This window comes from Pyricularia grisea (assembly GCF_004355905.1).
Source record: "Pyricularia grisea strain NI907 chromosome Unknown Pyricularia_grisea_NI907_Scaffold_2, whole genome shotgun sequence".
NCBI classification, from domain to species: Eukaryota; Fungi; Ascomycota; class Sordariomycetes; order Magnaporthales; family Pyriculariaceae; genus Pyricularia; species Pyricularia grisea.
In genome coordinates, this window is record NW_022156717.1 from 522653 (window position 1) to 546818 (window position 24166).

Sequence of the window (24166 nt, forward strand, 5' to 3'; positions counted from 1 at the left end):
ATTTGCGGAAGACTCGGATCCAGGGTTGCCGGGCAGCGAGAAGCAGGAACAAACCGCCTCCTGATAATGTAGACAAAGTGCTCGTCATGTTACAAAATGCGCACTTCCCGTTACATATTCCCGTTCAGCAGAAACAGTCGTGGTAAAAGGACTGATCCTACAGAAAAGAATCAGTTTCGGTCTTCCAGATTTTTAACAAAAGCCAAGCCAATGCAAGGGAATTAAAGTGGCGAAGAAGCGAGGATATGGCGGCCCTTTTGCTAAAAACGGATGGTTTCCTAATAGGACTTTTGTTTTGTTGGATGTAACGAAAAGTGCCATAGTCAAAGTTCAATAAGCTTCTTGGTGCTAAGTTTGTGACTGCTATATTTCTAAAGCAGATGGGACGTTCAAAGCTGCAAGCGATCAATCAACCAAAACATCCAGTGCATTCCGTTATATTTAGCATAATGATCGGAAATTTAGTTGCGTAATCCCTCAAAACTTTTACAATTCGTAGAGATGGTTTCTTTTCTGGTATCGGGACATTAGGCTGCGAATCTTGTCAGACCAATTGAACATAACGGAAATAGGACCTTCGTCCATCGGTTTGGATGCTATACCCAGAAAAACTAATATTCAAACCCTAACCGACCAAAAAACGAAGTGACGGAGCTTATTTCCCCTTTTTACCATATATATAACTGCCCATTTAATAGCTAAAGAAAACTTTCAGCCAAAATGTCGTTTGTCGTACTCGTCAAATAGCGCCTGGTACTTTTCCCGGGTGGCTTCATCCCCTGTCCAGATGTCCACCGCCACAGCAATATCGTTTTTGCCATAGCCGACGACAGGAACTATCTCGGCGACGTATACAGCCACCTGACCGCCATTGTGGGCTTTCTTGTCGATGAATTTGGCTTCGTTATTGGTAACCACCGCGGTGTAGTACGGGTGAGCGAGTATGTCCAAAAGGACCGAGGCATTTGGATATATAAACGAGGCAATACCGTCGAAAGAGGTTAACTTATTTGAGGCCGGATTATCCTCGCCCGCGTTCTGTGGAAGGATCTGCCCGAATGCTTGGATTTGGAAGTAGCCAGTAATGCCAAATTTAAAAGCTAAAGGGGCAATTGTTTTTTGTGGGATTTTTAGGTCCAATGAGTTAGACCAAACAACACGCAAAAGAATTTACAATATTTGCAAGCTATTAACAGCCGGATGGTTAATTGACCAATGGGCGCATAAACTTCAAACCAATGTTTTAAAAAGTTATTACGTCGTATACAGGATTTTCTTTTTATGTAGTTTAACATCTGCATGAAGTTGCTGGCCACAGATGGAGTGATATTAGGGACGACCATATAAGCCGCTAAAGCTGCGGGGATGAGTATAGCGGCGTATGCGGCCAACACCGTGACCTGGGTATGCATAACGGATGTGCCCGATGGCAATATAACTGATGAAAGTCGTGCAAGATGGAAAGGAGCGGGTTAAGCAGGTGGCGAATAAGGTTGTTGTTGGTTAATCAAAAACCGGGGAGCTCGCCTTTTATGGTTGCACACGACCTTTTGCGATCCACGTAAACAGGGGGTTTGGTTCGCTGTCAATCCATACAATGGCCGAGGTATCCCGATTACCCGAGATTGCTCGCTCAGCCTACGGGTTATTAGCTAGGATTTACTGTAGTTAACAGGGATTAATAGCCCGGCAAGAATTAAATTGAATCTGGTCGCATACGGTGGTTAATCCCTTTACTATAAACAAGGGCGGTGGGGCTGCGTATATAAAATACTTCACGACGGTTATTATGCAATCGTTAAACATTGGATTTCCTGAAAACTAATGTACGACAAAAATAGGAAAGATTTGGAGAGATTACATTCGAAAACGCAGCATGTTTAACAACGCGTTGTTATTAAATTGATGATAACCAATGCGCAAATACTAATTAGCACGAATACAAAGTTGTGCAAACTTTAACACCATATGTAAAAGAGGGAAAAGGAGTTGAATGGAGAGGGGTTATAAACGTTATGCTGACGACAATGGAACTGTACCACATTGCAACGTTTTTTAGGTTATTTGGTAAGGATTAGCCAACAGTAATCTATTATATAACTTATATTTCCGTTTTCGTTCACTCGTTTCGATACGCCGCTTTTTTTCGAGGAAACCCCAGATAATTATAGCTTTCCAAAATTAACACTAAACCAAGCCATGTTTGCAAACTCTTCGACAGTTTTTCCTGAGGTAGACGGAGTTACCGTTTTCGCCCTACCTTCCAAAGGCTATACCCCCGATCTTAAGAACCCGGCAGAATAGAGTGCGCTGGCGCACTTCCTCGTCTTCGGGATCGTTGGGTTTCTGGCCTTTATCGCACTGTGCCAGCGCATGTTTACCAAGATTTTTCTCATTAAGGCTATTTATATTGAGGACTGGTTTATGTGCATTGTTTGGGTATGTATCTTTATTCTGCCTTTCGATATTGGTATATGTCGTCTGGTTATCGCCTGTTTATTAATTTTTTGACGGACAAATAGATCTTTTTTATGGTAATGCAGTCATTACAAATACATTTAATCGTTATTGGCGGTTTATGCCATCATATATGGGAAATGCCAATCGAGGTATTCGAATCCAGTATGATTGTAGGTTTTAACCTTTTTGCCTGTTCCTCCCTTACGTTCCTAACAGCTTGGCTCAATATAGGTCTCATATATTGTTGCGCCCTCCTTTATTTTTTGCAACGGCTTTACTAAGATATCGATATTGTTGTTTTACCGGAAAATTGCGCCGACCCCATGGTTCCACCGCATGATTTGGGCTTTAATTTGCGCAATTAGCCTTTATACGATTATCATCGCAAGCATGCTTCTTTTTGGCTGCAGACCTATTAGGTCTTTTTGGGTGCCAGAATTACTGGGTACGGGTCACTGTCTTGATGTAGCGGTCCTATATATGGCGATCGCAGTTTCGAACATTGTTTCGGATTGTATTTTGTTTATATTCCCAATCCCGATTATTTTTCCGTTTAAAATGCGTTGGGTCCAAAAGTTCGGCGTTTTATTTATTTTAAGCATTGCTAATTTCACCGTTATCACTTCGGTTATCCGACTGCAATTTTTACCTGCGTTGTTGACATTAACGGACATTTTCTGGGATGCAGGGCCTGCAAACGTTTGGTCGTAAGTTTTCTGTTTTTTGATCATTTTTGCTATAAATAAAAGCCCCATTTTATATTTGTTTATCCAGCATTTTCGAAGCCAACTTTTTTATCATTTGCGGATTTATGCCCATTTTGGGCAAATTCGCCAAACATTTTTGGGCTCCTTTCCGAGATAGTTTATCCAGAGGACCCTCCGGCGGAGACGGGTATGGTGGAAATATACGGCTCAGAAGGCATAGCTTCGGCATTGGCTCCGCGATATATGAACTTGGCGTCACCAAGGCGTTATCCTTTATGGGTCCAAAAAATGGTAACACAGGTTCGGGTCCGTCTTTAAGCAGCTTGAGGACAAGTGGCATGGCCGATTCCTCGACGCAGCTGACGGGTTGCTGAAGCAGTTGCTCTTATCTCCAGTGTACGGGCCTACGGGCGATAAGGGTGGACAGCATAGAAGGTAGCAAAGTAGGAGATGGCTAAGGGGCAAAAAAGCTTTCACTGCCACATTATTTTTTTAAAAGGCTCAAAAGCAAGCCACCGCGCATGCGAGTGCTATAGTTATCTAAATTCTTCATTTAATTTCGAATATAAAGCCCTAAAGTATGACGGAAGGTGATTGTGTCTCCGTAACCAACCCGCTCGATCCTGATGGACCTTTTGATGTCACTGAATGTTTCTTGGTATTGGAATAACAATAATCAACTGGCGCGTAGCATGTTAACTGGATTGGAGATTGTGGATGGGTACCTTGGTCACATCGAAAAAAGAAGACTTTATTGATATTGGAGTTATTGACTTGTCCGCCCTTAGCCGTTTACAAACTTGTGACTTTGGAACGTGTCAAAGAACGTGCCAAAGATGTGGCGAATGCCTTGCAGACTTGTGTATTTGGGCAAGGCAAACTGGTTAATTTTTTGAGCTGCTCCTCAGTTGTACTATTTCCCGTGAACTCTTCGCTGTCGTTTCCGGATGGCTTGGTAACAAGAACGATATCTTTCACTTTTGGGTTGTCGCGGTTAACAGCAGTATGAACCCAGTGGAAGACCACTCCTTTCGAGCTGCTCCCTGGGGTAAGGAATACGCGGAACTCCCCTTTAGCCGCCAAAGATATGTATTCCTGGTGAAACCAAGGTACATTGGCGGTGCACTCCTCGGTGGACACCTGCCCTCGTTTCCGTTTCGTCGTGATAAAGCTTTTCGGCTTGTCAACAAGTGGAAAGCATGGTATAGAAGACAGTCTTTCGTCTAGGATGCGCACATGGGATGAAGCTGCGCTCCAGGAGCGTTTGTATACTGTGGTTTGCTTCTTAATTAACGGACAGATGCCTGTTCCGAAACAAGTCTTGGGTCGGAACTGGAACTTCCATTCTGTAGCGGTTTTTGCGATGGTGTCCAAGATTTGGATCAGCTCCACCTTCCCCTGCTCCGCCTCCATTTTTCGTTGGTTTGGGTAGAGATTGACATGTTTTCTGTCTTTGAGTTGCAATGTTTGCACCCAGGGCTCAGGTGCCTTTTTGGGGTCGCCGTCGGTCGTGTTAAGGAAGAGGAAGGTGACCTTTGTCGAATCGTCGCCAGGGAAGTCGTCAAATACGTTTGAGTTCCACTCTTGAATATTAACCGTGAACTCGCCATAACGAGAATTAGCAAGTCCTGGGGATTATTCTGTGTATTAGCTGAACGGATAAAATTGGTTAAGCCCAAACGAACACTTTCGAGGCCGGAGGCCTTTACGAGAATTAGGTAGTTTACAACACAAACACGAAGGGAGAGTAGCTGAGTCCTAGGTGGCAGCGCTGAGAAGATGACCACTTCGAGGTGGATCTGATGGCCGTGGTTTTCCTCATGTACGACCAACTTTCTGGAAGCTGCTGGGGTCCTTCCATTACGTTAAATTAAATTTTACTGTCCGACTGTATACCTCGTGCTTTGCAGGGCCCAAATAATCCGCTTCCCTGGTTAATTTCAGTCTTCGTGCCGGCTTGTCCGGCGTGGTTAGATGAGAATATAGTACTACGCTCGCCAAACGTATCACATTTTGCTCTAATAAGGATCGTAATTGGGACCCACTTATCCCATTAATCTCAATTCCCTATATGGTGCCCCCTACAAGGTAATGGTTTTACAAATAGCGCTCGAATCCAGGAAATAAATCTTATCCATTGTTCTCACGCTTTTACTATTTTTATTTAATATGCCTTATCGTGTTAATAGCTGATATTAGCCTAATTAGTTATTTACACTCGAAGAGAAAACAACTTTTGGTATAAAGCACCAAATAAGAGCCCCTGGTGCGCAAACCAAGATTTGGCAGGATATTTTTAACCAGTCAACCGTGGCTGCCCCTAACAGCAGCATAATACAGCCAAGGTATGCATAGATTTGAGACTATTACATTCCCACAACCTTTGACTAACAAATATCGCACAAATGCTCCCCAACATTAGTACAAATCATTCGGAAAATAATGCCCACTCGCTTGGAACTTCACCAATCGTATCGCCAGCCTCAGATGCTGGTATTTCGGCTTCATCTTGTATAATTATTGCCTGCGATCAACGTTAAATTTCGGTTCCCGTCCGCGCCCCTTAAAAGAACAGGCGATTTGCCAAAACCAAAAAGTCAAAGGCCCGCATACAATTGCCGCCGTCTTCGAAAAGGCCGTCGTTTAAAAGGTCGATCCTGAAAAACAAAAGCGACCTTTCGCCACCGTTTTTCGACTTTCGAAACTTTCCCAGCCTATTATTTAATTAATTTCCCGAAAACGCGATCGATAATAACGATGCAAATGAAATATACCCTCCCGCATTTCGAATCCTTTTAGTAAGGTCGAGGCCAAAATCTAGTGGTCCCAATTTTCGACAGACGTCGAAGTCGCAGTCTGTGGAATACCATGTGGGTAAACCGCTGCTAAGGGTTATTGGTTTTAAATATTCGCCGAAACGATTTTTGTCGGACCGACAGCTCCGCTTCTTTCTGCGTTTTGAGGTTATAATACGATCCCCCACTATAATTACGGATAAAATACCCAAACCGTTTTTTAAGTTGGCCCCAAAATGCGGTAAGCAGCCTCGTAAGGCACCTCCATCACCCGCAAAATCCGACCTGCGAAGGGTTACAAAAGGTTAATTCGGCCAATTTGGGGAAATTCTTACTCCCTTCCGCTGTAAAAGTCGAACGCGCGGTTCGGTTTCGTCTGGCAGTGTCGACGAGCTCTACCTGGCGTGCGAGCGGGCGGCACTGAGGTTCGATACACCTGCGTTATTTTGCATTTATTTGGTTGCTCTTTTCTTTTTTTTCGTTTTTTCCTAAAGATTTATTTTAAAGGAGGAGCCCAACCAATTATGGTTTAAAATTGGTTTTTAACTAACACGTAATAGTTTGCCGACAGGTTTTCGGTTAAAAAAAATGGGGCTTTTCCCTATAAATTTATACCGTCGTCCTTTTCGCGAAGGTTGGGCTTGGCCACAAGCATTAAGCCTTTCGAGAGGCTTCGCGAATCGCTGCCCAAACCCAAAACCGCGATAGGTTCCCGGGGCTGTATCGACGAATAAAGGCCAAAAAAAATAGCAACTCCAACCGATTGGAGACCTTTTACCGTTGCAAACAGCCCCCATTTATCCAAATTTAAAAAAGGCGGCTTCCACGGCCGATTTACCTATGGAGCCATTAAAATTGGGTCGTTCTACCGTCGATTACTTTCCAGCCGACGCCAGGAGCAGCATTAATTATAGTAATGGTTTTTTAATCCGTTTTGCTGAGCGGAGTCCCATTAGCCCATTGGAGCTTATACCCGAGGTTTAATCGGTTATGCGCTCGCAGTTTAAAAAGTTTAAATGGGCAGATGAGTAGAAGTTAGACCAGGATTAGAAAACGGATAAGCAGGCCCAAAAGGAGCCAAGCGAACAAGCATTTAAAAAGGATCGAAAGTCGTTAAGGTCTAGGTTTGATCCCAGACCTGCTGCGGCAGGCAGACGACCCTTAAGACCATTTACGATTGACAGAAGCGGAAGGCGACCATTCGGAGGTCTCGTTGGGCGATCCACTGCCCAGGTTCATACTGCCCAACCTATAGGGGCTATTTTTACACCCTTGCTATCCGTTAATACGATCTTCAGGCCCGTTTCGTCGGCCACGATAGCCAAATCGCCCCTGTCTGCATTACCCGAGGCGCCTTCAACGGCGATAAGCATTGTTTCTCCCATTTTTGAAAATATGAACCCGTTCCCGGCGTTTAGGCGGGCCATATCGGACCTAATTCCGGAAAGGCCGGTATACCCTTACGATCCATTATTCGACAATTACGCCCTTAAGCAGCCTTTCCATATCCAATGGCGCCGCGGTAACGTCGATGGCCAATAATTGCCTGTAATAACCCATATGGCCTCGCCACCCATAAGGTTTTAAAGAAGTTTAACTTCCACTTTACCTTTATCGTTGGATTCCAACATTATGACCACGCCTTTTGGTACTTTTTATCCGGGACGACCGTTTGTCACTGAATCGATTGCGCGATTTGGCCAGCAGCGATGATTTTTTCGTTTAATTTGGTATTTAATCGTTAGGGGTTAACAGTTGCGCGGATTTCTAAAAGATTCCGAGGAGTGTATTAAGTAATGCAAAAAGCCCGGCGTTCCTGTAATTAGCTAAAGGTCGGGCCCGGAATGGCTGTAAGGCCCACCCCCGCTTTTCGTATTCTTTTGACCAGGCAGCCGCTAAAGGCAGGCCTCTCCAATCCTCGAGTTTTGCAAAAATTGTAATTATAAGATATTTTAGCGTAGCGAAGCTGTTTTTCGATGGGATATAGAGAGATCCAGAGATTTTAAGGATTAGGTAAACACATTAATTAGAATATATTTGGAGATGCAAAAGGAAACCAAGAATAAAAGACCTAATGGGTTACGAAAATCAGCTTTTGTATTTAAATCGGATTAAAAACAACGTTTTTTGATATTCGATTTTTGTAATGGCCAGTTAATTTGGGGGTGGGAGGGGTAGGGTACGCAACGTTAATGGATTCGAAATGGGCGGTTTATCGTTTAAGGGCGGTTTATAATTTATATCGGGCCGAACAACCTTTTACCTTAATGCTATGGAAAGTAAAAGAGAAGCGAGGAAGGCGCCGCAGTAATGGATGTTGAAGATGAGGAAGCATCCAGCACCGACGGATGTGCGGATGTAAATAAAGGGTAGTTGTTTTATTTTAGTGTTTTCGTAAGTTGCGGTTGATAACTTTATAACGGTTACCTTTATTACTAGTTCCGCAGAATGTGGCGTGACGGATGTTGTGGCGAAGCCCTAAAGTTTACCCGTTTTTTATAAATATGAGCAAGGCGATAATTGCATTAAAAGAGCCCGTTCGCATGTTAGGGCCTGCAAACGTATTTCGAAATATCATGCTCCTAATTAGTTAATCTCAAACCAGAAGTCCATTTGGCGTTTGAGAAACGATAGTCTGAACTTAACACTATTTGGGAATGGCTCGGGCGCTCAGAGCTGTATTAGTGTAATTGACAGGTGTAGTGATTGCATTTGGCATCGCCAGCGTGGTTCGTTTCTAGACATGACCAATCTGCAAAGGAGTGCCATGGACCTTCTTTTGGATACACCCGTTTGGGCACATGGCTATTTCGCGTTGGGTTGCATTACAGGGTGACGAGCACGCATCCGGTAGCCTTGGCGCTGGTGGGTAGTTGACAATTTAACCACGTAGCCCGTGATGGTTGTGTGGCTGTCTTGTGCCGGAGTTAAGGCAGCTAGTTTCAGCCTTTCCAAAATGCTAAGCAAAAGCCAAGCTGAAATTGAAGAGGGACTTTGTCAAAGGCACCACAGTCACAATTTAGCAGCTTCTCGGTGCTAAATTGTTAACTGCCATACTTCTGAAGCACATTGGATGTGCAAATCTGCAAGCGATCATGCGGCCTCACGCCACCCTCACCAGTATCATTGTTTGATCACCTAAACCGATCGTTTCCAGTAATATCATACTCTTGAAAAAAATAGCGACTCAGCACCAGCAGGGAAAAACGAAAGAGGATACAAGTACTACGGTAGAGGGTGGTTTTGTCTCGATATTCTCTTCCTTGTGGTCTGGTTTTGTACATGTAACCACCCAATTTACTCAGAAAATATAGGGATCAAAATTTAAACCTACTCTCACAAATAGAAATCTTATTTTTTCACAAGCACCAATGGACGCTAAGTAATAGCACCAACACATTGCAGGTGCGGTCAGGCTCTAGGTCGATGCATGGTCCGCTTGAATGAGGCATAGATATATCGAGCATCACACAGGAATCGATTCCTATTGGTACCGAACAAAGGGTAGAGTGCAAAGTCTTTCAGCTGCTCCTCAGTTGTACTTTTTTCCGTAAACTCTACGCTGTCGTTTCCCGATGGTTTGGTAACAACAACGAGATCTTTGACTTCCGAGCCGGTTAACAGCAGTATGAACCCAGAGGAAGATCACACCTTCCAAGTTACTTTTTGGGATGAGGAATACACGGAAATCCTCTTTAGCCACCAGAGGTAGGTACTCCTGGTGGAACCAAGGCACATTGGTGTTACCATCCTCGCCGTGTATCTGCCCTCTTTTCCTTTTCGTGGCCTTAACAAGCGGCAGACATGGTATCATTGACATTCTTTGATCTGAGATGTGCACATGGGTCAAACTTGCGCTCCAGGAGCGTTTGTATAGCTCTCTGATAAGTACCTGCAAATGATTTACTGCAGGTGGGGATATCGATGCAGGGCATCAGTTTGCATCGCCCGCCTGTGGAGTGTGTTTCCGTCCCTTGTTCCCTGCCTCTCTGCGCACTGCAAGCAGATTTCCTGTTTTCCCGGGCGGGAGGTGCAGAATCACCCACACGCCCAATTCAAATTTTGCATGTGGCGTTCCGGCAGCTGCACCCATCGGCAACCATGACGCGCTTGAAAGCTCTAGATTATGAGCACCAAGAAGTTCACGACGGCAGCCAAGGTTTGATCTCACCAACTATTTTGGTTGTAAAATGCGGTCAGGGTGGCGACGAGCATTTAGGGATATCGACATAGCGCAGCATTGGGGGCAAGATGCCGGCTTGCCAGGCATACTACATCCGAGTAGCTCGGAAACTGCAGCTCAATTTTTCAAAGCCGGTGTCGTTACATCGCTTTTGTTGCATTCGGCAGGATTACAAACCGGCTTGATAGGGAACCGTGTGCTTTCGTGGGGTGTTGCGTGGGTCGGGGCTTTTGCAAGTCCGTTGTGTCGTCCAGACAAGTCATTTGTTTGGCCTGCTCCACCCTCACTCGACCCATTTGCAAGTTCGCAAGGGCCAACCTGGTAACGGTGTGATGAGTTGTTCGGCCTACTTCGCAGCCTCGCAGGTTCCCAATGTTCACACCCCTCCTGCTACGTAAGTTGCTCCCGGCGTGCATTATATCCTAATGTAGCTAGCCCGGGCGCATAATTTGTATCCCAGTGCACACCTTTCGAGGGGTTAGGCGCCGCAGGAATTGAAGCGATTAGGGAGGAACCACAGGATTTTGGGCATCGGCGGAAGCGGTTGTGGACGCCTAAACCCCCGTCGTTCCTCCTCCACCGCTTCAATTTCTGTCGTTCCTCCGCCCACGCTTCAATTTTGCGCCAAGCACGGTATCGGTATCACACGATTTGGGGGCCTCCGCATCACCCATAGGGAAGGCTGGGACGACTGGACGGAAGGATCACTTCTTGCTGGACGCTGGCTCGGTAGAGCTTCTTGCTACTGTTGCACTTGCTGAACTTTGCGCGTCAGGGACTTGGATACCTGCTGCATCATTGGAGAAGGAAGAAGGCAAACTCCCCAGTTTGTGCCTGCCGACAAACGTGACACAGTCACTGTCAAGAAAGGCGAATGTTGCAAAGCACCGATACGAGCACCGAACGTTGACTCTATGCCCCACCCAAAAGTCTGCGGTGCCTCCTCTGAGTCGGCGCTAACTCTACCGTCATTACTGCTCTCAATATCCCACCCGAAAGCTTGAGCGTGTGAGCTCTTTCTGGGACTCACAAAGTGAATCGTCCTCGATACTAGGCCTATGAAGGCATAGGTATGGGTAGACCTTGGCGTACCTGGGCCACCCATTCGAGCCGCCGTTATGTCATGCTGTTACGGTTGGCTAAACGGTCATCTGACTATAGTGCATGCTAAGCGATTGGCTACAAAGGAGCGCTGGTTGAGCTTAGGGTCGTGAGGGATATTGCCACTCTTCTTTCCTCAGGGCAAATCAATGCGCCCAATTTCTTCAAATACTGCATGTCTTCAGTCCAACTATCCCACGCCTCGTCCCGCCTGTCGTTACCGACCCAAGCTACTACTCATGGTCCGTAACAGACTTGGCCCTGATCAGTGACTAGAATAAAGAAACACGCCAGAGCCAGCCCCCACCATCAACAAAATGTCAGGAGAGCAATTCCTTTTCTCCGCTGAGCTCATATGCCCGGAGGTTCAAGCGACTCTTCCCAAACCGTATTCGATCCGCCCCTTACGCAGATCTGACTACAGTAGCGGCTACCTCGAGACCCTTAGCGTTCTCACCGAGGTCGGCGAGATCTCCCGCAAACAGTTCGAAGAGCGTTTTGATGAAATGGTACGGCGGAAGGACACATACTACATTGTCGTCATCGAAGACACTACGAGCAAAAAGGTCGTTGCTACGGGGACCGTAGTTGTTGAACTTAAGTTGTAATTATATCAAAACCTTCCCGCTGCCGTTTTCTCATCTTGGTCACTCGGCAGCTAACCCGTTTCAACTTCTCCAGCATCAACGGCATCAGCAAGGCCGCCCATCTTGAAGACGTTGCGGTAGCCGAGGAATGCCAGAAGATGGGCTTTGGCTTGCAAATTCACAGGGCTAGAGACTTCATCGTGAGGCAGACCAGCTGCTACAAAGGCGTTCTGGACTGCCGTGAGTACAACGTCGGCTTTCATGAGAAGGCCGGCTACAAGCGGTGTGGCGTGTACATGAAGAAGCGTTATGATGGAGTCCCTGTTGAGGCTTTTCTGCCTGCTTCATCTTAAGTTGATCAGCAGACGGTTGCTACGGTTTGATTTTGCCTTGGCCTCGAGTAATATGCATGGGTTAGAAGCCAAGCGAAACATAATCGGGGTTGCTTGCTTATATATGTTGTGTGTTGGTTAGCAAGCACCGAAATCGAGGGTTACGGGCTCGGCAGAAATGGATTACATGAGATAAGATCATGTGATTTTTTCAATCGGTTGATGTGATTTTTCACTTTATGGTTATTTCCGTAGCTATGATAATAACTCATTCCCCAAAACGCGTTCAGCCCTGGTTTTTATTCCGGTTTCTGTCTCTCTCGTGACTTTCGTTGTCCAAGTCTTTGATTTACTCACAGAGGTGGCCCGTGCAGTCTATTTGACAAGATCCCTGCACCGTGTTAACCCAGCGAGGGACTTCCCGGATAACAAGGCACAGCAAGGCAGAAAGCAATAGCTCTAATGTACTGGGATGCTTGTTATCCGTTACTAAGATGGAGTTGAGCTTGGTCTAGCGAGTTGGGTAGCCGTGGCTGTGCTGCGGGATTAGAACATCGTACATGTAGATATAGAGAACTAACGACGAGGGAGTGCGGGGACAAAGGGAAATGCAAAGGAAACTGACAGGTGAGTGCGGCCAGCTCTAAAGCAACGGTCAGTTTTTCAATCCTGGCGCGTCGGTCAACAGCCCTGGTAGGCATCGTTTCAATCAATTGTGCGGGGTCTCATGTGGTATGCTGCCAAGACGATGTTTCGGAGCGTCTCTCTTAGATCTTTGCTGTCATGTTTCATCGTATTAAGGCAACGTGGATGTTCTCGCATCTTCTCGAGCGCATGGAGGGTCGTTGCAAACCGCCTCTGCAGGGTTTTAGTTGTTACGGAGTGGCGTGCCTGGGCGACTGCCAACCGTGACTGGCTCCACCTCACGTGACAAGGCACCAGGGTGAGTTTGTTGTTTGTTCGCTTGGACGCGTGTACGCGATTGGCACTGCGTGCCTTTGTTCTTCTTTACACTTAGCTTTGGATCTTCGAATAGAACCGCCCCTATATTGCAGCCTTGTCTCCTTGCGATCGCTTTCGTGACAGCTGCACGTCGAGGGGTTCATCATCCCCAGGGAGAGTGTATCGTGCGGGGAACGCCCGGGACCGCATAGTTGTACCACCTTTGTGGGATTGTAATGGAGGTTCCGTTAAAAATCCTTTTAATTTACTCCTGTGCTCCTGCTTCCAAAAGCTTGTCTTTAATCGTTGCGTTGGCTGCCCTAATTGCCCACCCGGTGGGTGTGCGCATAATTGCTGGTATCTCAGCCAGGGTAACGCCCACTGCTTCGCTCGTTTTACGCCTGAGGGCGAAAGGTTCGCGTGGGTCCAGGCCCGGCTGATGGACCCGGATTAGAACCTGGCGGTCGGGCTGCTTCCTGACCGGAGGGGGTGGGGTGGAGCCCCCCTTCGACGGGGTTGTAATCGCCGATCGTGCGGAGATTGCCGCGGAGGCAGCTACGGTAGCCCAACTGCGGTTCGCCGCCCCGGGCACCGTCGCTTTTCCGGCGCGGTTGTCCGCAGGCGAGCCCTGGTCGGTTTTCGGTGGGGACCGTGACGGAGAGCGGGGGCGTTCTTTCTCCCCTAACATTTGTAGGCGGAGGTGCCCCAACACTACGTCCTCGATCGACATCGCCAACTTGCGATGGTCTTCATACTTGTCGCCCTCGTGGTCCCGCAGGATGCGGGCGAAGTGGGCTTCGACGTTCTGGTACACCTCCTTCTGTACATCGACGTCCCGTTGCAGCTTTTGTATCAGCTGGGTCATATCGAGCCAGGCGGCGCCGTCGCTCGGGGGGTGTCTTGCAGCCGCATCCTTTGCGGGTTCGGCGGCGCCGTGGTACGGCCGCTTCGGCTGCTGCGAGTCTGGCACGTGTTGCGACCCAGCCAGGTCAGATGGCTGGGCCTGTGCAGGACCCCTATGAGGCCTGCGCGATGCTGCCGCCGCGGCAAATGCCTGTGAGGGCATCGCGGCCGCGGTCGAATGAGGGTGAAAATTTTCAATCTGTTAGTGTTTCTGATGTTCTAAATGCCGCCGCACTAGCAAAGGTGGGGCTGCGGGGCTGTTATGTCGGAAAGATGATCGCTCATGCCAACTTCGAAATAACTCAATATTTCAATCGAATTCACCTTTCTCCCAAACAGCAAATCTTCTCCGTCAGCAACCTTACATCTGTTCAACAGCTAGCCTACCTTACCCTTCTCAAGAAGCACCATCTTGTCAGCGTGCCTTATGAGAATCTTCAGGCTCATTACTCTTGGAATAAAGGGCTCGGTGTTTCGCCGACACGTCTTTATAAGAAGATTGTCCGCCACCGCCGCGGTGGTTGGTGCTTTGAAACGAACCAATTGCTTAATACGGTCCTCCTGTCGCTGGGATTCGACGTCATTCTGACAGGTTCGAAAGTCTTTAAGCCCTGCAACGGCAAATTTGGCGGACTTGTGCATTGTGTCAATATTGTCAAAATCGGTGGCGTACACTATTTGCTCGATGTGGGCTTTGGTGGATAGGGTCCACCCCAACCTGTACCATTGCTCGAGGGAACGGGAGGCATTGAACCGAACGGTTTACAACACATAGGACCTCGAGCGGAGATGCGAGTAGTGAAACAGGCGATTGCACAGCAGGTCGACCAAACTAGGCGGCTATGGGTATATTAGTTCCGACGTGGCCCTGATAAGGAGTGGCAGCCAATATGCTGCTTCAACTCGGACTTTAAGTTCCTGCCCGAGGATATCGAAATCCTAAACACGCATGGCATAAGCCGCACATGTTTCGCATCACGTGAATTGTTGCTTCAGCGATTCACAACATCAAATGAGCCCCTAACTGCACCTGGGAGAACGAATATGAAGGATGTTATGGATGGCGAGCTGGACGGCTTTATTGTGCTATATCAGAATAGGTTGAAATGGCGGAGGGAAGGGGATTTGCAACTGAGCCTTGAGTTCCGCACCGAAGCGGAACGTGTTGAGGCTATTCGGTTATATTTTGGAATTGTCCTTGATTAGGAGGAGTCGGAGGGAATTAAAGGCACTGCAAGTGAGATTAGGGGTTCTTGGTTTGGAACAGCCTTTGACGAGGAGACGATTTAACTACAGCCTATTGTGTGCCTTGCACCTATCATCATTATTAACGTTTTTAATGGCAGAAGTAAGCTGTCTTTCGATTTATTGCTTCATTGGAAAATGGAGAATTAAAATCAGAGAAAAGTAAATCCAAAAGTGAAAGATTGGTCGAGATATTTATAAAAGAACATGAAAGGTGAACGTGGCTGTACAGTTATTTTTAGGTGCCAGAAGTTGGGGGTGCCCGAAGTGGGGTACGCAACGTTAACCTGGGAATCGATAATGACAAACATCATACCTGTTGGTTGATGGGCAGACATGCGAGTGGACAGATCACGTGTGAGACCACGTGATCTCGGAACACGTCGCAGAGATTTCAACAGATCCATCCGATCACGTAGATAGTTATAGAAGATAGATGCATGCATGAGAATACCGTTATTTTGTTATGTTGTTTCTACCGATCGCAGCGATCATACAATTCCTATCAACAATACCTGCAGCCAGAGCGGATGCCATTGCCTAGCCTGCCAGCCCGCAGTATCACGGCTCACTACTCTGACTGGGTTTTAAAGCATCTGGTTTCCGTGCCTAGTAGACGCACCAGGCATCGAGCTGGTTTCGGACGTGGTACATGGGGTGGGCTGGTTAGGCTGGGTCTGCATTCATATGTGGCTGCTAAATGGAAAGTAAAGCAACAGATTTTTGACCATAATTGACGTGAGCTTATGAAGAGTTGTCCCACTACCCACTGCTACCACAAATTGAAACAAACAATCAAAATTCGCTTCCGAAGCGCCGCCCTCCACCGCTGCCACTCATTTATATCCTTAGCCCGCCAGGCTTCGGTATCGTGGCATCGTGCCCGGCTACGTGAGGAACTGGCCGAGCACCGTGCCGCTGTTACATCGATTTCGCGATTGAGCGAAACGGCCGATGTCGTTTTCACGATTAGTAGAGCGCGGTTTGATGGACACCCTTTTCAAAGTCACATGCTTATTGCGGTGCCCGCAAGTGTACTGCTGTACATGGTGGCCAAAAGGGGTCGAAACGCTATCCTTGTTGCATTTAGCCAGGTTAGTTAAGTGGGGCGGCGCCTCTTCCGAAGTATCTGGTGGAAGCTTTCTGGTGTGCATTTCATATTCAATCCACTAAAGACCTCCACCAGCTACTTTACTGATTGGACAGCGGCGCAAAAATGTGAACCTGGACCAGCAATACAGCACAGCCGCATAGTTCATTTCTGACTTGCTGCAGAGAGACCTTTAGGCGTATTACGTACTCGCCGGTTCCTTGGAGCGGAAATTCGACGGACACTCGTATAAAGGCATCCAGTGGTGTTACGGTGTAGCAAAGGCGCGTATACTATTACAAGGAGTTGCGAAAGCGGCTACCGAACATGTCATTTGATCAGGGAATTCGCTTGGACATTGGGGCTAGCGGGGATGAGAGGCTTTGGGTCATTGAAATCACTCCCTGGTACTCGGCCCACTACGTTTCATTGACTGGGTTGCCTTCCCCAAATACACAAGTTTGTAAGACATTCGCCAGATCTTTGGCATGTTCCATAGTTCCAGACTTATGAGCGGCTAAGGGCGTATAGATATATACTTATTCTCATCGACTTGGTCAAGGTAGCCATCTTGAGTCTTCAACAAAGAAGTCATCAGGATGTATCCAGACCTATTTGGGCAAAATGGGTTACAATTTTCGACTGAGTTCAAGCGACAGTCGACTATGAATGTGTATCTACCACGCCAGATTGCTCGAGAACCAAGCAGCCTTGCCGTGACCCTCTTGGCTGACCAGCTAAGCCCACGCATAGGGTTGTTTTCGATACAAGCACAAACCAGCACCCTTGTTTTGCGGCGAGGCGTTACTCCATTGCTTTCAAAGAATACAAGGTTGTGTTGAGTGCCAGGCTCGCTAATTGACTGCTCTAGCAAGGGTCATAAGGGGACCCACATACACATTTTAGGTCATCTACCCCAGCTTTTCTTGCCTGGTGCCCTTGCAAGGGACTGTGTTATAAACATAGCTCGAACCACGATTTTGTGAGCCAGGCTCGCTCATGGTTCTCGAACTTCTGGTCTACTCAGCCTACATTCAACTGATACAATTCTTGAACTCAAAGATCAAAAGGGCAAAAGGTCTTTTGGTGGCAGTCACTGAGCAGTAAGGTATGCAGTGTATCCCGTGGCTGCCCTGCATGCCTCTATCGCCGTTTCCCATGAGACCATTACCCGAGACGTCCATCCTCAAGAAGGGTGACCCTGCGCCGCCGCCACTAGACCCTCGAGCTTTTCCCAGGTTGTCTCCCAGTCAGCTTCCGGAGAATGCGGTTGACGACGATGAGGACGAGGACATGCTGCCTCCCGCCTCGATGATTGCGATCCTCCCAATAAAGTCAAGGCCAGGGAACATGAGGCTTCCACGGTACCCCAAGAATCTCAACTCTATAGTTCACGATCAGTGGCAGAGGGCACCTACCCAGCCATTTAATCGCCCTCCTAACCCCAATCAGAAGCATCTTCAGCGCAGGCTGCCCGAGGAGACAGGCCTCCAGAATGACTCAGCAGCTGGCGAAGGCAATGCCGTTGGTCGACTACTCCGCTCACAGTCGGATACAACAGTATTCGGAAGCAATCCCGGAAATAACCCAATAAGTAACATCCGTTCCAGTTCCCAACAGACATTGATGGAATACGACGCGGATAAACCCCTGCTACGAGTTGTCGGCTTCGAATACTCTCCGAATCCACAGGCTCGCTCATCCCTGGTGGTGGCGGCCTCGCCCTCCGGGTCCGACCAGCAAAGAGACTGCCGCCGAATTGAATTGCATACGTATTTTTTTGTGAGCGAGCGTCTTAGACTAAGCCCTTCCCGCGATATCAGGTTATCTTCCTCCAGACCTTATACGTAAACCGATCAGAGAGCACTGGGCCTGGAATATGAGTTAAGCTGATGAGCGACGACTATCTGCTTTGACTGCTATGGGTTCATTAAACAGGTATGCTCAGCCGCGTCCCGACTGGCCTGGGTATGGGCAGCAGCATGGCAGCCCTCTGAATCAAGGCACAACCCAACCAGGTTAGCCTTCGATCTCCAAGAGCGGTCCAACGGCGGGCTAACACGATTCCAGACTGAAGTATGGGTCTTGTCCTTCAGAAAAATGGATTGATGAGATTATGAGCCTAACGTACGATCCCAATCGCGGCAATCCTAACGTTGTTCTTTTCGGCTACGATATTTTCAGGCTTTATGAGGAGCTACCTGAGCCAGTATATCTTTACCTCTGCATTGACGATTATGAGGGCGAATCCCTATTCACACAATCCCAGATTTTCGACTCGTTAAAGCAACACACATATCAGCCAGAAACTAGAGAAATATATATTAATGACGGTGATATAACTATTCTTCTAGAGAACCCTTATAGGGCAGAGTTAGTCCTCGCAGATCCTCGAAGGCTACTCCACATATCAAAAAGATTGTTTCAGACTAGACCTAAGGGATGGAAAAATTTACTTGCGCAACGCAAAAGAACCCCTCTCACAGCCCCAAAACCCGAGTTCTCCAAAAGATCCCAATTAGAATCTGCTTCCCTGTATTACAATGAGAATAAGCCTGTCATATATAAGAACAAGAGTATATGTGAAACCGGTATAGTAGGGGGAGAAAGGATCGGAGGGCTGCCGAGGTGGCGAGCTTTGCAAAGCTTATAGTCGACAAGGCGGGTGTGAAATTTTCTCGTTCACCTACAGAGGATAGTATCATAGGCAAGGTCCTGGGGATGTAGATTATCAGTCAGCTCTCACAAATTTCTGAGGGTTGACCCAGCAGATTTGTCTCACCGGTCATGGATGCATGGTCGCTCAAAAGGGAAGGTTGGCGGCCGCTAAGCCCTCCTGTTCATAGACCTCGTCTACGCGTAGGGATTCGGGGTTGAGACAATGTAACTAGTGCGATTCGCTATACCTAATTATCTGTCTTGTTTTCTACATACAAAAGAGAGTAAAAATGCAATCTGGCTACAGAAGGAGATAAAGGGGTGGTGTGGAGTTGTGGATGCCCGAGAAGTTAGGAATTCGGATCGCACGTGATATCTGCTAGTCAGCGTGCATCCACACGCCCAAGTGCGATAACAGTGACTATTATTCCAACACCTCCCTCCCTGCCTTTGCAGCCCCGGTCTGAGGTAGCATCCAGACCCCCTTGGCGGTACGTGTCACTGGTGGTTTGCATCGGCGGCCAAGAGGCATCGTGCCCCAGTTATCGAACCGGCGCAATCAGCTACATGTGCATACATGCATGTCCATAACAAACCAGGAGCCGGACTGGAATCCCCCTGGCGTGCAACGTACAAACCAATACCAATGTGACGAGTTTTTCCTTAAGCGAGATCATGTGGGACGTTCATATCACACTTGGTAAATTATGCATAACTCCCTCGCTCCTAAGAAAATAAATATACCGACCCAACAACACTAGTAATAATTTTACCCTAATCGGATTGCTACATGTCAAAAGGCTGATGCCTACCCAGATTCCGACGCCTATATGGTTGCTCAGGTGGTGGCTTACTTTCAAAAGTGATATATCAATGAGCCCAGCCTTCTACTATTCTGGAGATATAAAGCGGGAGGTCTATCCAGCGCCATCTATAACAGAATATTATGCGACAAGCTCGCCGGTTAACCCAACTTGTCGAAAAAAATCAACCTTTTTTTTGCTCTTCCAATATTCGTTTGCTGGCATAACGTAAAAGACAGCCCAACCTTTTTTTTTGACAAATACAACACACCATGGCTGCTGTTGCAAGCACTCATCATGAACTCGCCGTGCTAAGCGGAAAGCCAGCCTTCCATGCTAGTAGTCCGGTGCCCCTGATTTACACCCAGGGACACGGCCCAAATGGTGACTTTAGCATTGTCGACGCGATCCTTGGCAACGAGCCCAACGAGGAGTCCAAGAGCCGCGCCAGCCAGCAGCGCTTTGTGGCCAAGATCCTCCCCGGAGTTGAAGAAGGAGCCGGCGTCAGCTTCCGGACTCAGCTTCAAAACCGCATCGGAGACTTTCTCGGACTCAACCCCGACAAGAGCTCAGTCTTTTGCGTCACGAGCGGCACTAATGCAATCCGAGCGGTCTTGGGGGCTTTCCGCGCTATGCAAAGGCAGGATAAGACCCAAAAAAACGAGGTAATTATTCCTCAGACAACCGTTGGGGCCACCGTCGAATCTGTCATCGCTATGGGCTTCGCGCCTGTCTTTGTGGCCGTTGATCCCAATACTTGGCTTCTGGATTCAATGGCAACCGAGCGCGCGATCTCGGAAAAGACAGCCGCCATCATGACTGTCGACTGGCTCGGCACTCAATGCAATCTCGACCCCTTCCGCAACCTGGCCGATAAGTACGGCATCAAGCTTATCTCGGACAGCGCCCAGAGCTTTGGCGCCGGCGGCAAGCTGCCACCTGCGGTCGATCTAGCCGACGCAACCATCTACAGCATGGGCTACCCGAAGGTCCTCACGGCCGGTGGCTCAGGCGGAATCATTGTGTGGCCGAAGATTTTGACGGCTCAGCTCGAGTGCGACGGCACGGGGATCCTGCGCCACGAGACCCTGACCGAGATGAATGCTTTCCAGGGCCTTCGAGCACTTGAAGCGCTTCCGACGGCTCTTGCTAGGCGTTCTGTGGCTGGCGAGCTGTACCGAAACCTGCTCACTGTCGTTCCTGGCATCGCCTTTCAGCAGGTCCCCGAGGGCCTGGGCACAAACCATTACCAAGTCAGTTTTACGATCAACCCCCGCGCCTTCGGACTCAATGCGCAGCAGCTCTGCCAAGTGATCAAGGCGGAAAATGTTCACTGTAGTGCGGACCGGATGCCGTGTGTGGCGGCCAACCCGAAGTTTCTGCCGCACGGCCGAGTTGAGGGAGACGACAAGCAGAGCCGATTGCTGGCCTCGAATTCTGTCACATTGCCAATCTCCAACGTCATCGGAACCGAAACCGTCCAGATTATCTGTGCCTTGGTCAAGCTTGCCCATGAGAAGGCACAAGACATCCTCAAGGCTGGAAACTTTAAGAAGCCGACCCAGAGGATTGAGCTCCCGACCGCTAGCGCCGACCTCGAGTCCAAGTATCGCCGTCAGATGGTATTGCCTGTCCTGAGCAACTTCAGCGTGCACTCCAAGATCATTCTCCCGCACACGTACCTCCTCGAGCGGTCTATTTCGATCGACGAGCTGCTGATGCATTTCCTAGAGCGCAAGCAGTGGAGTAGGGGCGAGTGCGTTGTCCAGGATATTGTCGTAGATGCCATCGTCGACGGCACCTTTTGTGTCATTCTTGCTCGGAAGAGCATGGCGACAACTTCGGGCACTTCTGGCATTTCGGTTGTCCTAGACGAAAGCGGATCATCGGCCACCGTTACGCTGGTACCCGAGGCTAACGGTACGCTTATTATCCGCAAATCAGCCGAGGGATACGGCGTTGACGGCAACGGGGCGCCGTGGCTGAGACGTCAGTCACTTTTTCTGAGCAACAGCACGTCAGCAAGAAATACGAACATGTTCGTAATACCTAGCAAGTTTAACGACCTAGGAAGCCGTGTGACGCTTGAATTGCCGTACATCCCAAGCCATTCATTCGGTGAGCTGGTATTTGCCAACGTGGGGGCCAAGCCGCTGGTAGCTGCTATGGTCGATATGCTTGCTCGCATGGCCACCTCTGTCTGGACGGAGGGTCAGGAGGTGGCTGATTTGCAATTTATCGAGAAGGCACATTTCGAGCGCATGAGGCGCCGGGTCAAGATCGCGCGCGAGCAGGACCGCGTTCTCGACAGGATTTTGGACCAACAGACAGTTATGCTAAATGGCAAGCAGCTGCTCGGATTCGATGCTGTCATGGACAGGCTAACTAATCATCCAAAAATGGCCGAGATTGGGCCTACAATCCTGAACGAGATCCATGGCGATCTCAACATCCACAATATCCTCAGCCGGCTGAACCCCGATGAGGACGAAGACTTGGCACTCATCGACCCGCGCGGCGTTCCACTGCTTGGCGACAACTTGGACAAAAAGTTTGAGCGTGGTGACTACTTGTACGATATTTCGAAACTTCTCTTCTCCCTGACCGGCTTCTCGGAAATCCGGAAGCGGCTCTTCAACTACGCTGCCGACGGCGACTCGCATTGGCTCACAATCGCGCCCCATCCGGGCTCCGACACGATGAATGAAGCCGCCCACCTACTGATCCCCGAGCTGGTGGCTAACCAGACGGTAAGACGCTGGATTGAAAGCGTGGAGAAGCGCAGTGTCGAGTCCTTCGAGCTGCGGGTCAGGGTCGGCGAGGCAGCCCACTTTGTCGCAGACTGCGCTTGCGCTCTCGGCAGGGATACTCCTTGGGAGATCGTCCCTCTGTTCCTGCTCGGGCTCAAGAAGCTCAACAGCGTCGTCGATCATCTGGATAATGGTAGCAGCTCGCTACTTACGGAGCCGAAGTCAAAGGAGGTTTTCGCGTCGTCCGTGCAGCCAAGCGCAGACTTGGGAGTAGCAAAGATTCAACGCACGCTCTTTAAAACAGATAGTGCGGCGGCATGGCCCTACGACGTGCTGGAGATCTCGATCAAATCCGAGTCAGCGTCGATGGCCCAGAGTTTGCTGCGGGATTTGGTCGGAACGTACCTACCCAATAGGACGGTAGTCCATCTGTCGACCGATCCGCTCGAGGAAGGCCATCTTCTTCCCTATTTCCGTTCCCCCCACCGCCATCTCATTGTCCTAATTCATCCTTCCAGAGGGACCAGGGGCCAGACGCATATGCTGGCGGCCGCAGCGCGCAGAAGTACGGCCTTTTTCAGGGACAACTCCTTCATCCAGGGCGATATGGACCGGCTCCGGATAGTCCATATCTCCTCAACTGGGTCCTCCTCGCGCTCGCAGTTCACGGCCCGAAGCAACGATAAACTGCTGTCCCCGGGGGTCTTCGGTATCTCGCCGCTCCAGCTGGCCGTGATGCAGTCTGTTCAGTTGCAGTTTCCGAAGCCGGGCCGCTGGATCGTTGAGAACGACTCGTTTTTTTTGCTCAGCCAGAACTTGGCGTTCAGTGGTGACAATCTCTGTCTTCTGGCAATCAAACGACCGACATCTGGGTCATCGTCGTCATGGCGAGTGTGTATTGACAAATACGAGGCAGCGAGCGGTAAGAACGGCGGCTTGACTGTGATCAAGAGCTTCCGCAATATCCACCCGCACGAGAATGGGGAGACGCTGCTGCGGGCGACGACGGGCATGTTTGTGCCGCACCGGCTGGCGCAGGCGCTGGTGCTCAAGGAAGACGATTACGCGACACGTAAAAGCTCGCTGCTCTTCGATCTCGTCCTACCACGCTTCATGGTCAAATCGGAATGGGTCTCGCTCTGCCACAAGCGAGGCTATGGTGTCAAATCACACCTGGCGTGGCAGAATGCCGCCATGTTTGGAAACGACTTCTCTGAGCTAGTCGAGCTGGCGCACGGGGGAGATGGCGCTTTCTATCACTATGGCTCAGATGCCGAATACCACAAGATGCTCGCAGGCGTCCGAGAGGATCCTCGCCTCAACAGCCTTGCCTACGTTGGCGCGGCGGTGAACTGGCTGCAGGCCACCCAGGCGAGGCGCGCACATTCGAGACCGGCACGTGGAGGAGAGTAAGACGATGGTTGGCTGAGGGGGCATGAACTACTAGACTTTGGTATTGGGGAGACTTAACAGTGTCAATGGCGGCAAAGAGATAATGAGGAATCCGTGAATTGAAGGCAATGCCTCTGATGAAGCAAAGCAATCGAAATTAAAGTTGGCACGCCAGCTTATAAAATAGGAGTCCGTAAAAATTTACAAGTATTTATTAA

At 48.9% G+C, this 24166-nt stretch overlaps 6 protein-coding genes across 6 annotated transcripts; 4 read left to right on the forward strand and 2 right to left on the reverse strand.

The window, feature by feature from the left end:
• Window positions 1-711: 711 nt before the first annotated feature.
• Window positions 712-7335, reverse strand: PgNI_02730 (uncharacterized protein; the record flags this gene model as incomplete). The annotated part of the gene is made up of 3 exons (XM_031122788.1): window positions 712-1100; window positions 4082-4795; window positions 7212-7335. 3 exons carry the CDS (start codon window positions 7333-7335, stop codon window positions 712-714), a joined length of 1227 nt encoding a protein of 408 aa, XP_030984886.1.
• Window positions 7336-9590: 2255 nt separating this feature from the next.
• On the forward strand, window positions 9591-10906 carry PgNI_02731 (uncharacterized protein; the record flags this gene model as incomplete). Its single annotated transcript, XM_031122789.1, has 2 exons — window positions 9591-9670; window positions 10666-10906. The coding sequence occupies 2 exons, from the start codon at window positions 9591-9593 to the stop codon at window positions 10904-10906; spliced, it is 321 nt and encodes a 106-aa protein (XP_030984885.1).
• A 657-nt stretch (window positions 10907-11563) lies between these two features.
• PgNI_02732 (uncharacterized protein) lies at window positions 11564-12186 on the forward strand (the record flags this gene model as incomplete). The annotated part of the gene is made up of 2 exons (XM_031122790.1): window positions 11564-11850; window positions 11928-12186. The coding sequence occupies 2 exons, from the start codon at window positions 11564-11566 to the stop codon at window positions 12184-12186; spliced, it is 546 nt and encodes a 181-aa protein (XP_030984884.1).
• A 1186-nt stretch (window positions 12187-13372) lies between these two features.
• On the reverse strand, window positions 13373-14652 carry PgNI_02733 (uncharacterized protein; the record flags this gene model as incomplete). Its single annotated transcript, XM_031122791.1, has 2 exons — window positions 13373-14209; window positions 14398-14652. 2 exons carry the CDS (start codon window positions 14650-14652, stop codon window positions 13373-13375), a joined length of 1092 nt encoding a protein of 363 aa, XP_030984883.1.
• Window positions 14653-17482: 2830 nt separating this feature from the next.
• PgNI_02734 (uncharacterized protein) lies at window positions 17483-19072 on the forward strand (the record flags this gene model as incomplete). Its single annotated transcript, XM_031122792.1, has 3 exons — window positions 17483-18117; window positions 18467-18718; window positions 18946-19072. 3 exons carry the CDS (start codon window positions 17483-17485, stop codon window positions 19070-19072), a joined length of 1014 nt encoding a protein of 337 aa, XP_030984890.1.
• Window positions 19073-20078: 1006 nt separating this feature from the next.
• On the forward strand, window positions 20079-23969 carry PgNI_02735 (uncharacterized protein; the record flags this gene model as incomplete). Its single annotated transcript, XM_031122793.1, has 1 exon — window positions 20079-23969. One exon carries the CDS (start codon window positions 20079-20081, stop codon window positions 23967-23969), a length of 3891 nt encoding a protein of 1296 aa, XP_030984889.1.
• Between the last annotated feature and the right edge of the window lie 197 nt (window positions 23970-24166).